General features: G+C 26.0%; 2 protein-coding genes across 2 annotated transcripts in view; both read left to right on the plus strand.

The window, feature by feature from the left end:
- The window catches only part of LOC113387721 (abhydrolase domain-containing protein 2-like), a 54087-nt gene extending 49871 nt beyond the window's left edge, over positions 1-4216 (plus strand). The window contains exons 4-7 of the mRNA XM_026625090.1: positions 169-355; positions 2094-2288; positions 3624-3778; positions 3875-4216. Coding sequence (XP_026480875.1) covers positions 169-355; positions 2094-2288; positions 3624-3778; positions 3875-4044 — 707 coding nt within the window. The 3' untranslated portion in view covers positions 4045-4216. The remainder of the gene's footprint in view (positions 1-168; positions 356-2093; positions 2289-3623; positions 3779-3874) is intronic.
- A 1617-nt stretch (positions 4217-5833) lies between these two features.
- LOC113387981 lies at positions 5834-13385 on the plus strand. The gene is made up of 4 exons (XM_026625384.1): positions 5834-6056; positions 6118-6222; positions 7612-7936; positions 13212-13385. The coding sequence occupies exons 1-4, from the start codon at positions 5911-5913 to the stop codon at positions 13221-13223; spliced, it is 588 nt and encodes a 195-aa protein (XP_026481169.1). The 5' UTR covers positions 5834-5910; the 3' UTR covers positions 13224-13385.
- Positions 13386-15205: the final 1820 nt, after the last annotated feature.

The raw sequence follows: 15205 nt of genomic DNA on the forward strand, positions 1-15205 counted from the left end.
GGAATTAATGCGAATTTATTCACGCTATGTCGAACATTCACTTTGTTCTCATGGAGTACTTTGGCTTTCGAAATATAAAAATATTTATTATTGAAATTTGCTTCAACCATTTATAAAAACTTGAATTAAAATTGTTTATATTATATTGCATTTATATTAATTTTTCAGGTCATACCGATGATTATAATGAAATGATTCGACATCTGCAATCACAGTTTCCTCGTTCTAAGATAGTTTGTGTGGGCTACAGTTTAGGAGGCAATATCATCACCAAATATCTTGGTGAAAAGACAAAAATTAAAAATGGTAATATAATTGGAGGAATTTCAATATGCCAAGGATACAACGCCATTGAGTAAGTTTCAATGATAAACTAATTAATTAAGTAATTAATTTAGAACATACAACCCACGCTTTAGAGCTTCAAGCATTAAAGATATTATAAAAGTGTTTCTTGAAAGATATTAATTGGAAATTGCAATGATTAGCTTTTAGTGAAAGTGAAAACAGTTAAAATTTTATCTTAATTTATAAATCTTATTTCTTTATTAAGTCTTACGCTTTTCGTGAAGTTCATCTAAGTTTCCACTTACAGCTAGTTAAGTAAGTCAATTATTTTGAAATTCACTTGGTTTTTAAATATAATATTAATAACCGCATTAAATAATGAATTTCAATAAATTAGTATATTAATAGAACTTATTTTAGATATAAATTTAATTAAATGCACAATAAAGATTAGTGAAGATTCAAATTATCATTTGTAGATTCTAATATAGCATTATTTTAAATTCCTTTCTCCTTGTTTGCAAAATATTTTATTATTTTGATTTTGATATTAATTTTTTGATTTATTATTATTATTTGATATTGGTTTATTTTATTGATTAAAAGTAAATAAAATCATAACACATTATGTGAATTACCTCTAGTGAACTTTTCTAGCAAAATAATTTATTTTATTATTCTGATTTTGATATTAATCATAAAATATTATATGAAATACTTATACTATTGAGACTTTTCTAGTGAACTTTTCTAATGATTTTCTGTTTGCAAAAACAAACGTGGTAGAATTTTTATAGAATCTTTCTATATTATTTTAAGCAATGAATATAAACAAGTACAGTTTTTATTAACTTCCCGTATGGCAAGTTATAGTAATCGTAAAAAAATCGAAAATGGAAATTTTTATATATCTTTACGTTTTAGAGGTTTCTGAACATTTAAGCATACTTTAGAAAAATTTGATGTACGTGTGTGTGTAACGGTAACTCAGTTTTTAGGAGAACGGAGCGTCCGATTTTAATAATTCAAAAAACATTTTACTTGTATTGACAATATAAAAAACTGATTAAATATTTCGGAAGACAGGTCCAGAGGTTATGGACTCTCAATAGAAATAAGTTAAAAAAATGTCATTTGGCGGTCAAAAATGTTAATTGGACATATGTACATCAAATTATCAGATATTTTATAGAGATTTTAATAATGTGTACACATTTTGTGTAAATTTTTTTGGGTTCCGTACTAAGATTTTTAATTACGGTACTATAATATAGACCAATAACGATTTCTAAAACTTTCAAATAGAATGCAATATTTCAATTTTATATCTATATTAAAATGTTTAAAATTTGAATTGATAATTACGAATTTGCTTAACATTTTTATTTGTTGCTTATTTTTCTATAATATTTGTTTAAAAATCGGGAAGCTCCAGCAATTTGCTTTAACGCAAAAATATTGCATAATCACTAGTATATATAATTTGCAATATATTGTAAAATAAGCAAATCTGTACATTTTTTATATAAATATATTACATATATTTGTAAAAAGCATTTTACAGATTACATACTTGCATTATCGCAAGTAGCATTAAGTATATTCTTTGTAATATGTTAATTATATTGTAAAATAAATAAAACTATAGTTTTTGTTAATATATAAATTTTGAAGAAACATTTAACATATTACATACTTGCACTATCGAAATTTGTATTATGTAAATTTGCATTAAGTAATATGTTAATTTGCATTATGCATAATGACAGTAAATTTGTATATTTATAATTATTTTTTTATTTTAGGGGTACGAAATGGCTACTGAATTGGCAAAATTTCCGTCGTTTCTACTTGTATGTTTTAACAGAAAGTGTAAAGACAATAATTTTGAAACACAGACATATTCTCCTGTCCGATGAAATGAAATTAAAATGCCAATTGAATGAGAGAGATATAGCATCGGCAGCCACTTTGCCGGAATTGGATGACGCCTATACGAGGTATGAATATAAATTAATTGCAAATGATATTTGAATGTAGCTACTGGAATATTAAACAAATCATCTCTATGAATTTCTCTATTGGTACTATATATTCAGCATAACTGAGAGAAACATGAGCTAAGTTTCAGCACAATGCGGTAATAAATGAATCCAAGATTTATAACATATGATAACTAGTCACAATTTTTTGTATAATTTTTTATTCTATCATTTCACACTACGAACATTTAACAGACCAAAATTTGAAAAACATTTATTTTAGTGCAAAGTTTTGTCTACGGTTTTCTCAAACTCCCTGAATCGATTTTGAAAATCCAAAATCTCTTTGAAAGATATCTGTTAAGAATCCAGCTATTTAATTTTTGGTCCAAATGAACATACTAAACTATTATTATTATACAATAAGTGGTTTCAATATAAAAATTCATTAAAGCCTTTAAGATACACACCATCTATGTCCTATATTTTTAACTTCCCGAAGAAGAATTTTGTTTCCATAAAAAATCCAATTCGCTAATTTTATGTTTTCTCTGTGTTTCAAGCCATTCTGAATCGAATGAGACCAAATTTGGAAATAGTATGTGTGTGTGTATGGGAACAGATTTTTTGCCGTAAATCGACGTTTTCTCAAAACGGCTGGACCGATTTCAAAAATTTAGAAACCATTCGATGTATCTCGATGAGGACTAGCGTTTATCAATTTTGCGCGACGATCGGCCAAGCCGTTTCTTTGTATATAATTTACTAGTAGAAAAGTGGAAATTTTTTACCCACGTTTTAGCCCGCAATTCTGAATCGATTTTGAAAATTCAAAAACCGTTCGAAAGATATTGGTTGGGAATCGTGCTGATTAATTTTTGGTAAAGATCGGCCGGCTCGTTTTCTTGTAATAAAGTGTTAAATTTTTTTTTCGGCGATTTTTATGATTTTTTTTTTGACGGTAGATACCATAGTCTTATAGATCATACTAAAATATTACAATTTTAGTATGATTAAGTTGATTGATTAAGTCAATTCTTACACATTTCGGGAAGTTCATTCAACTTGCCTTAAGGCTAAATGCCACTTTCAACTAGTTATATTTATATTTACATCTAAATATATATTTATGTTAAACTCATCTTTATATTCATATAAATTATATTAGAGGGCGCATTTATATAAAATATTATTTACAGTTTAAATAAAAATACATAAACTCCGTGGTATGTGTAAATTTTACATATACTAGGGCGTTTATGCAACTTTTCTTAATGCAAAATGCTTCTTACATCTAGTTTTAATTAATTTTGTTTGATGAATGCAATACCAATGTTAGTATTTTATTTATAGAAAAGTTCACAAGTTTCCATCTGTAAACGCTTTGTACAAATGGAGTTCCTGCATAAACTACATCCAGGACATTGAAACTCCAATGGTGTTCATAAATGCTAAAGATGATCCTCTACTCCATGATACGCTTCTAGACCCTATAAGAAAAATTGCTGGTGAGTTATTAATTTTGCTTACTAAAATCCATCATTTGCTACTATAAGATGTACCTAATTGTAATTCATATTTTATATTTCATTTTTATTATTTAGGTTCTTCTAGAAGAATGATCTACGTAGAACTTTCTCATGGAGGTCATCTAGGATTCTTTGAAGGGGGTCTCATATACCCCAATCCCGTTACCTGGATAGATAGAGCAGTGATAAGCTTGGTTGGAGGTCTCCTGCTTGCACATAATGAAAGAGCTATTAAGCCAATTTAGATTTATAATTATTATTTATAAAAATTTATGAAATATTTTTTTGTTATAAATTGTGGATTTATTTTTTTATTTGTGCTGTCTTTTGCATCTTGTGCTCAGTTATTCGATGTTATTGAAGTTATTTTCTAAATTTATATATACGCAGATGTGAAGATCAATATATGTCATAAAAGTTAAGAGAATTAAGAGAAAAATAAAAGAAAAAAAAAACAAAATAAAGATATATTTTTGTAGTCATAAAAAGTCGCTTCACATTCCACTGGCTTTTTTATAATAATACTTAGATTAACAATAATGTGATTTATTTACTTATACCTTTTATATAAATTGGCAATAAAACCTTCCTGGAAAGGTTTTCCAATTTTTTATGGTTGCTATTTTTAAATAGCATATATGTAATTAACTATAAAATGTGTGAATTCATGTCTTTATGCCAAAAATTAATAAATATTTTTTAGCAATGATGCTAAGAATCCATTAATATAAATTATAGAGTTTTAAGATATGTTGAGTTGAAATTATATTGTGTATTACCATGTTGAAGAAAATATTTGGAGTATATGGCATTGCTTATATGTAAGTCACATGTGTGGCAAATGTTTCAAAGAATTCAAAACGGTAGCATAGTTAATTTTATTTCCATTAATTGTTAAGTGATCAATGTATTATAATTGTAAGATTTTTATTTTTCATTTGATGTTTATTTTTTAATTTCTAATATATAATCAAAACGTTTCTGCTCAACTTTAAATTTTCTAAATTTAGTTACTATTATTTAGATTATAATGTTTAATTATTATTGTATGATTGCATATACTATTGTTCTGCAGAAATTTGAGAAGACAAACTGGTCTTCTCTATTCTTGACATAGTCATATCAAAGTCATACCGTTTACTAAAACCAAAAGACAAAATTTGAAATGTCTTCTTAGTTTTGTAAAAAGTTGTGCAATCAAACCACATTGTGATAAAATATTGTTAAAACTTAGCCTGGGCATCAGCAAATGTTTATTTTGTGAGTTCTTGAAATACAATATACAAAATGAATATTTATATATATTTAATAAAGATTATGATTTGTAAATAAAGGACAGACTTTATGTACAAAAATGTTTAATAAATTATAATAATAAACTGTATTTCATATTATACTACATCAAAACATTTATTTTAAGTGAGTACTGTCGACTGTATCCTAAGTGAGTACTGTCGACTGAGGATACACTTCACGGCTGGTGAAGAATCTTATCTCAAATTTCTAATATTTCTAAGTCTAAATTGAATTCCAAAGTTAAAATTATTTATTTCAAGTATTTTAGCTAGAATTAATATTAAAATCCGAATTATTTTTGATATTCAAAACATTTTTAATTTGGATTTTTGGACGATTACAATAAATTACTTCATTGGAAGTTAAAAAGGTGTAACATTCAGCCGAATTAAATATAGGTTTATATGGTCCAGAATCTGGTTTTTCTCTGGTTATATGGTTCCTCAACGAAATAATCAATCTCATCGTCAAAAAACATATTTCATAACATGGAAAACAAGAAAAATGTTATTTTTTCGGATAGAAACTTACAATGAATAAATAACTTTTGTTAAAAATGTTTATTTATCTACAAATTCGTGTACTTGATTCCTAACAATGTGTTTGTAAGATTTAATTATCCCAATTTGAAATTTTCCGTTTTTTTCTTTTATGTTTGCATCACTGTGCGCCGATATTTGCGTATGTCTTCACACGTTTCAAATTCAACAGTTGTCAAAATGTTATTTGGAGGTTAAGTTTGTGCAAACGAAAAGCAACCTACTAAAATAATTGAAGCAGATAATTTAAACCGTTTCCTAAATATTGAAATTATTATGGAGCAAAATGTACAAAAATGTGTGGTTGCTTATTTTAAGTATTTAGCTAAGCATAACCAACTTAGCAAAAGTGTTAATGAAAGTTGCACTTCAACTCTAAATCGTACACTTGCAAAATGTCGTCATTTAGCTTTAATGAAAAAGTAATAATATTTTGTGAATATAAATTACAAATATAGTGTGTAAATTTGATTCAATTTTTAGGGCTGTACAGAGTGTAAATGAAGATGAAAATCATTTAAGAAAGCGATTGATATATTCTCTGTTATTGGAAATAAATGATTTAGTGTGTTCTGTTCAGAAGTTAACGTAAGTTTTTTGACATATTAGTAGTTATATTAGTAGTAGATGCTAAATGGTAGTACAATCTTACATTAATTCCACTTAAAATACAATATTAACTATTACAAGTATATGGTGATATATCGACTTTTAATTGTAAGAAGTTTTAATTGCCACAATTAATTTGTTACATTTTGAATACTGTCTTATTTTGCTCATAGATTTCATTCAATTAGTTTATTATTTGTGGGATTGTGCAATGTATGCAATTTTTATTTTATACTGAAGATTGTTTTTAAAAAGGTCTTGATATTCACTTAAATGGTAACTTTAATCACTTAATTTAATTTAACTGTTTTCTCTGGAATTGTTGCAACATAATTCAAGCATGGGGTTGCTCATATAAAAGTTCTGATTATTTCTTATTTAATTTTTTAATTTAATTTAATTTTTATCTTAGACAGGTGGAAGTGTCCAGTATGAGAGATCATACAAAATATCTATACAATAGTATATATTTATTTTATGTATGTCATTATTATATATATATATATATATATATATATATATATAATATGGTCATTACAACATTTATATCATTTATTCTATAATTCAATATAAGTTTATTTATTTTTACATTAATACATTGGTCTAATTTATTTATCTAGAGTTTCTTTATAATATTATTTAAACTTAATTTTAAATTTATTCTCTTTTTTGGTCATCTTTATCTCTTTCGGAAGCCCATTCAATAATTTCATATCACGCCATATACTGTTCCGCCTGGTTTTATTTGTTCTTGTTTGTTTTAGATGAAAATTTTCCTGTTGTCTTGCATTGTGCTTGCATATTTCCTTATTTATAATTATCTATGTGCATGTCACAATTTTGTTATGTTTAATCTTATGTATTATTTTGCACTTTTCTATTCTAATAATTTCATTTATTGGTAGGTTATCTGTTACATATTGAACTTTTTTAGCAGGTATGGAATAGTGGAGATTATAGGTTATTTTTGTCACTTTATTTATTATTCTCTGAATGTTTTCTATATTTTTTGTGGGTTTATGGTGCAATTCCATACATGATATTATTTTGTTCTAAAGTAGTGTATTCTTTTCAGTGCTCCTGTTAGTGCGACTATCTTTTCATTCTATTTATGTGGTCTGTCCAAGTTAATTTTTGATTAATTATGAGTCTTAGATATTTTATATTGTCTACCTCTTCAATTTCACTTTTATTAACTTTAAGCATTAATTTATATTTTTCTTATTTCTATTTGGTTTAAAATATATGTATTATATTATAATATAATAATAAATATATAATTATATATTCTGATTTATTTATATCATATTTATATTTATATTTATATTATATTTATACTTAATTATTGTATTATTGTATGATTTTTAGGTCAACATTAGAAAAATCAACAGCGGAACTAAGAAATAAATTCAATGAGTTTGAGCAATCAGTGAAAGATTATGATTTTCCAGAAAATAGCATCCTTACAAATGGGAATTCTTTGCAACCTTCACTATCAGAATTATTGGAACTTGCAAATGATTCTTGGACATATTATGAAGCGTACATAGGTGAAATACAAATTAGTTTACAAATTGCAAATTTAACTAAAGAAGCTGAAATAGAAAATATATTAGAAATATTAAAAAGAAATTTGAATGACAACGATATTGATGATTTCATAGCGATAACTCAGTTTTGTGAGCAGGTTGATGTGAGTACCACATAATCTTAATGAATTATATATAATTAATTTTACTTTATTTAAAGAGAAATATTTAGACTGTGATAAACTTATTAATACTAATTTGTTTGATTAGATGATATATTGGAACATACACTATTTGCTTGTTATAAAAGATATATGTTAAAAAAAATAATGAAAAATAAGTTTATCGGTAATACTTTTTGTGTCAATCATTATCGACAATGTTATATATCAAATATATAAATTGTATTAATAAACTTTGTAGTGTTTTGAAACACTATATCAAAATTTCTGTTCTAAATGTGCTGTACATATGAATATAACTGAATGAAATAATTATTAAATGCTCTACAATTAAAATAGAAATTGTATGGGTAAAAATATTATAATTAATTAATATAAAATATACTTATATAATATACTTAATCTAAATGTACTTAATAGCTCTTTTATTGAATTTATCTATACATATGTATTTTAGAACTTTTTTTAAATAATATGTTTATATTTATATTCGTTCATATTAAAAACTATCTCTTTGGGAACAAGTAATTTTTATGATAACTGAATTGTCCAAGCAATTAGCATCCGGACGCAGACCATAAATACTGAAATGATAATTTCTTCAAATTGTTTTTTTTATCCTTTACAATACTAAGATGATTGTTGCAATCGATGGCACGGAGGATCTTTGCACCATTTCTTGTTTATCTTATACACTTTCAATTAAGGTCTTTTACATTAAAAAAATTTCATACTTAAGTGCTTATATGCTTTCACTTTAATGAGCTTGAGATCTTAAGAATTGAAAAAATAAACATTTTGTTCTGTGTTTTAACTTGTAATCAAAAATTATTCTTTGTATGTTTTAGTTCCACATACTTTTTGTTGAAATACTATTTTTGTTTCGTATAATTCTTGGGCAATAAAATTCTATACGGATTTTCGCGAATCAACATTAAACACCAACACCAATCATGCATAATAATTCTAAATATTATGCATGATTAGAGTTTAATAAAAATAACTAATTATTTTAACTTTTATAAAACACTTCAATTTGATTCGTTCGTGCTTTTCTGACGACGATATTTTAAACTTTATCGATATATCAACGACATTGACGAATTTTAAGATTCAATTAAGTTCCAAAGCGTAATATCATTTATCTGTGCTTTGTGAAAACATGTTACTCAAAGAAAATTGCATTATTTAATTATGGGAATTAGTATATACTTGCAAATACACACGCAGACACATAGACAGACACACACACACACTCACATATATATACATATATATATATATATATATATATATATATATATATATATGCAATTGCAAAACTAATCCCTCAGTGAATCTTCTTTTAATTACGTTCTTTTCAAAATGCAGAAATTTTGGGTCTTTAATTGTTTGGCATTTTTTGAGTTATTTTTATGTATACTCAGGTTTTGGCTAGTTTCCCCGATATAAAAAAGTTCGCAATTAGAGCAATTAATCTGATATACTGAGTTCCTGAGGCGGTCAGAATTTAACTTAGATTTAATTTGTGTAAATATAGAACTAAGGGTTTCATCGCAGTTACAGACCAACAAAAGGCCACATTGTTGAAACAGCTTTCTCCACGAAATATACAAATCTTTTACATACGGTAAACAAATAACACCAGTATGTGATTCGAGGTCCAAACCGTTTTTATGGTCGGTGAGGTCGTATTGTTTGTTGAAAAGGTAATTGCGTCTGTTATTTGTTACTTAGTTAATTATGTTTGTAGGGTAAGAATTATTTCTTAGTGTACTTATTACCAGATCAATGTTGGTGTCCGAGTGTAAATTATATATATGCAATTTAGAAACATTCCTATAAAATTTTCTTATATATTTAAACTTCCTGATAACCTTATCAATTAAATAAATTAATAAATTAACAATAAATCTTCTTAGAATTTATCAGTTTTCTACATAAAATTTATCATATTATAGATTATACTATTTTGTTTCTGATATCAGTGTTTATATTCTGCTGTTCCCATATTTCCGTTTATGGGATATTTTTATCGTTGTTCAAAGTATCTACTTATAAAATTATAATAAAAATCGATTCGACATTTATAAAAGAAACCTTTCTCTGATAAATGTTTGTTCGTGGTATTTTTATTGTTTCATATTTTCCGATATAACGACATAAAACAAATTTAAATTAGCGTGCGCAAGCGCGCGGTTACTCGAAATATCGATTTTATATACCATGTGCTAGTATTTTATATGTATAATATTATTAGTATAGAAAGTGATGAAAACATTTTATAGCAAATCACGATTATTGGCTTCAGGTTATTTTAAAGGAAAATAGTATATTTACAGAAAATGAGCTTCGTTTCTCGTTCTTCGTACTATATTCAATGTTTTAGTATTATGAATTTAATTTTGCAGCGGTACGTGTATATAGAAAAAATAATTTAATAAATACACACATATATACATATTTGAGCATAATGACTATAGTACATGCCTTATAGCTTTATTTTAACATTAAAAGGTGCATTCTAGTGTAGAAAATCAAAAAAAATGTTTTCTTTTGTTTCGTATTTTCAAATGCATAAATCATCGCAAAAATTGTACGATATGTGTACAAGAGGATTTTTGGTAATCTTCCTTTTGCAAAACTTTAAGCGCATTTTACTCAAAACTTTTTTTTCAATACGATGTCCACGATTTTTCGAGTTCTATTGAACTGATTCACTTGATATTTTCAGAGAATCTTTTCTATAGACTTCTTTGGCTTATACTAACCTCATCCCCAAATTTCAATTTTTATTAATTTCAAAAAAAAAAAATGTGGAAGTCAAAAAGTTGTAAGAAAAATTATTCTTTTTTTCAAAGAGTCGCCGATTTGTCGAAAAACATTTTTTAACTTAATCCTAATATATGCCAATGCGACATAATTCTATTTTAATATCCTTTTTTCTTTTTTTATTTTGGGTTACTAGCAGGGCTGCTTTGGTGAGCTTGGCCTCGTGTCCATTTTTTGAGACCCCTCACTTCAACAAATGCTAATTTTTAAAATTATTAACTCTTTTTTGTTTTTACTTTTGTTTTGTAGTTCTGTAAAGTTGATACATAAATTGTAAAAAAATGGATTGTTTTTTTTACAATGATTTGAAAATGAGCTTAATTTCATGCCTCTATACTAGAATATCCCCTGAACTCATTTGCAAATATATTGGCATTTTTTGCAATGAAAATACAATGAAATACATTTTAATTGACCAAGTTAAAACAAAGTTAATTAACAAAGTGACCATTTTCGTTGATTTTTTTTATCTCAAGTGTAGTTTTACTTTTACTTTCGAAGTACGTTCACATTTTGTTAGGACGCAGCAGACGGCGTGACGCCTCTCGCAATAGAAGGCGCTCAAATGACGTCAAGCGACAATTTCGATCCAGTCAAAACACTATATTTGTCCCACAGAGCTGAGAACAAATCTCTTTGTCATGATTCTTGAACTCAAATATACCCAAAAGAACCCTTGTTCATACATTGACTCATATATAAATCCAAGTATTCGATAATTGATACTGTTTTAATAGAAAAATACATTTATTATATATATACAAATTGATGTATGTCTGCCCCCTGTGTATGTTCTATGGATTCAAAAACTATACATTCAATCGCCGTGAAAATTTGATAATCTGTTATGAATATCCCTGAACAGGTTTTTGCATCTTTTGGTTGAAACCAAGCGGTAGGGATTGGCCACCCCTAAGAATTTTTTTTTAATTTTTTGGGTCAATATCTATAATCCGTATATAAAAACGCATATAACCACAAATTTTTATTTCTAAGAATTTTTACAGTAATCACATAATTATAAGAATTTTATCGGTTTGGCTGAAGATCTTTTGAGCTTATGAAAAAGCTCAATTTTATATAAAAAAAATTTCATCAATGATTGTCTTACTCTGACACTTATTCTTTAATGTATTGGATCACTTTTCTTTTTTTTTTTAATGCAAGTTTCAAAAAATACACGCATATAACCCCAGTTTTCACCTTCTACCACACTTTGCGATTTCATTATTTATTATTTATTGATTATTTTTAACTTTCGATCGATAACTGGTCAATTATCGTCTTTTTGTGGACGCTTTTTACTGAATTTTGATTTAGATTTTTTTAAGTAAATGTAGGAGCTTAATTTTTTTAAAAAAATATTGTAATTTTATTAACTCAAAGGACTTCAAAAAATTTGTTTATATTATATGTTGGTTTAATTTATATCTCAAGGCATCTGATCTAATTTATATCTCAAGGCATCTGATCTAAATTGTTTAAATATAAAAATGCATTTTATTTTTATTTTATGAAAATATCTGATGTGGAGTCGATATTTATTGGACGTGATAAAGTAGGTAAATTGTTGAAGTTCAAGGTGCTGCAGAATTTTCATTTTTCTAAGATTTTAAATATCTGAATTACTTTTACTTTTAAATATTCAGAACTTAACGTTACAAAATATCTGTTTATTATAAATATCCTTCTTATTAATATTTATTCACTTGCCATAAAAGTATGTTATTAAATCGAATTTGTATAATATGCATTTATATATTATTAAAGCATAAAACTCGATTTACAATTTATTTTATTATTTCTGACTCGAATCAGTTTGTATATTTGTTAAGAGCAAATTTGCTAACTTAAAAAGCTTTTTTTGCTTTTTTTTGTAGAAGAAAAGGTCATAAAAAATAATATTGGATTAATTTGTTTTGCATTTATTTTAAGTAGAAAATTAGAAAATTATTCAAAAATGACAATAGCAGCCAAAACAAAACCTTTATTGTATATGCTTTTAGCTAAAGATTTCCTTGAAGGATTTTAAAAATATTGATTTTTGTTTGATTGATGAATATTTTGATGGAAAATTTACAGTTTAAAACACCTTAAAAATATGTATATGTAAGTAAATATAAATATGTAAGTTGATATTAAAACAAATGTAAATTCCTTTCCTGTAAAAAAATTCCATTAATTTCATAAATTAATTTTAAAGCAGCATGTCTTAATCTATTTTATTGAAAAATGCATAAATAAAAAAACTAGACAATTATTTTTTTTAACATGTTGACTTTAACAAATTAATCAGTGAATTTAATCTCTCTATTTTGATTTGATATTTTTAAACATGACCACATTACTGGTTATTGAAAAAGACAAAAATGAATAGCTGTAACAGAGTCGCTGGTATTTTAATAATGTATACATATTTTCACAGAATATTCCATAAACGATGTCACTAAAAATAGGTATGAATAACAATTCAAGATATTTTCCGTGTCTCCTAATTCGGCCCTGTACAGTTTCTCTGTATCGCGTAGGTGGAGTCGATTGCTACGGATGTAGTAGCAATCAGTCCAAGTTGAAAAGGCTCGCTACGGTAGTGCTACGCTTTTGGCGCTTCGTTTTTTAGTAAGTGTTCATTTAAAATAATTGAATTAAATTTAAAAAAAATCCTATAAATATTATGAAGCAATGAGTGTACTTTTAACGTATACGGTTGAGTCAAAAAGATTCTATAAGCGGTTTAAAATATTATTATTATGTAACACTGTGATTTCTGTGGGGTTGCTTTAATGATGTGTGGTTTATAGCGGTTTATAGCGCATGGAAAAGCTTTGTGAACGACAAAATTACCGTAAAATAAATTTATGGACAATTATTTTATTTACTTGTTGATTTTGAATGTTTAATAAGTAAATTTTATCTCAATATTTTGATTTTCCATTATTTAAGCATGACAATCATGTGGTTATATATCTTTGTCAATAATTGTCAGCGAAAATTGGTGATATATACAACATTGTAGTCATATACAAATTCGATTTATATAAAACTCTATAAATAATGTTTATTAACAAAACTAAATGGGAAAAAGGTTTTAATTATAGAAATCATATTTTTGACTAAAATAACATATACTATATAATATCAAAATTTGCGAAAATCAATTCACGAATTAACCAGTTAAGTGTGATTGACGAACATACTCGTTACGGAGAAGTGTCAGAATTTTCTGTATTGACGAGTATACTCGTCATGCGTATAAAACAGTGACCCTTCGCTGTTTAAATTGCAATTTCTAAAAAAAAAACAAAAAATAGTTCAAAATGCCAAGATGTTCAGATTATTTTGAGGCTGTGATTGTATAAAATAGGATGTCGTAAGTGACATTTTCCTTAAGGCAAGTTGCATGAACTTCTCGAAAGGTCTAAATAATATACTTAATTAACAAGAATTGAGATTTTGCTATTGAAATTAATCATATTTTTATATTTATATTTATATTTCATTGAATTTATCCGTTTTTACTTTAATACATATTTAATATATGCTAATATTAACAATCAATAAAATGCAGTAATATTTTTTCTAATTTTGTAAAATAAACACATATCTGTCATTCTGAAACTTACTCTGTGATGGACGAATATACTCGTCATGAGCTCGATTTTGACGACACAAAAATGTGCTCACTATTCGATGTGAGCGTCACAGTTAACTGGTTAATAAATTTTATATTCTTGAAAAATTGGATTTAGTCAAAAAATCAATACTGCTGTTTTTTGTTTTTGATATATTTTTGCTCTCAAACGAAATAACCGTTTTTTATATAATTTGCATTTAATGATTGAAATAATGTTTTCCGAGCATAAATAGTATGTTTGTAATTATTAAATATTTAATATGTAATAAGTATAAATTTTGTTTGTTTTATTTTCAGGCACAAAATCACATTTGCATAATCACGCCATGCTTGAAAACTACGCACAAATTATTCAGTTTAAAAACAATAATTTAAATTTTACCATCAAACATCACATTAAATATTAAATTTCCTCAAGAACTTAATTTATCGTTTATTAGATCACTTTAAAACTTTTGTACTATAGAATTGAACCTGATCAATAATCACATTATATAAAAATTCTGATAAAAAAGAGGAGCGACTGATGTTTTTTATAAGAAACACGAGTTGACAAATCCTTTATACTCCCTTTTCCCGTTGAAGAATTTAAGATTCAGTTATCATAAAGTTTAATATAATTATCACGAGTTAACTTTCCCAATTTAACTAGTTATAATATGTAATTTTATTGCATTCTAATTGGCATTGCAGCGCTGTCACTTCAGAAATTAGTTTAAAGTTAATCATTAAAATGTTTTCACATTTAAAAAATACTTTGGTGATATTTTCAATTTAACACAACG

This window comes from Ctenocephalides felis, unplaced genomic scaffold (assembly GCF_003426905.1).
Source record: "Ctenocephalides felis isolate EL2017-DRISC unplaced genomic scaffold, ASM342690v1 CF-g0.4_SCAFFOLD_03572, whole genome shotgun sequence".
Classification (NCBI taxonomy): domain Eukaryota; kingdom Metazoa; phylum Arthropoda; class Insecta; order Siphonaptera; family Pulicidae; genus Ctenocephalides; species Ctenocephalides felis.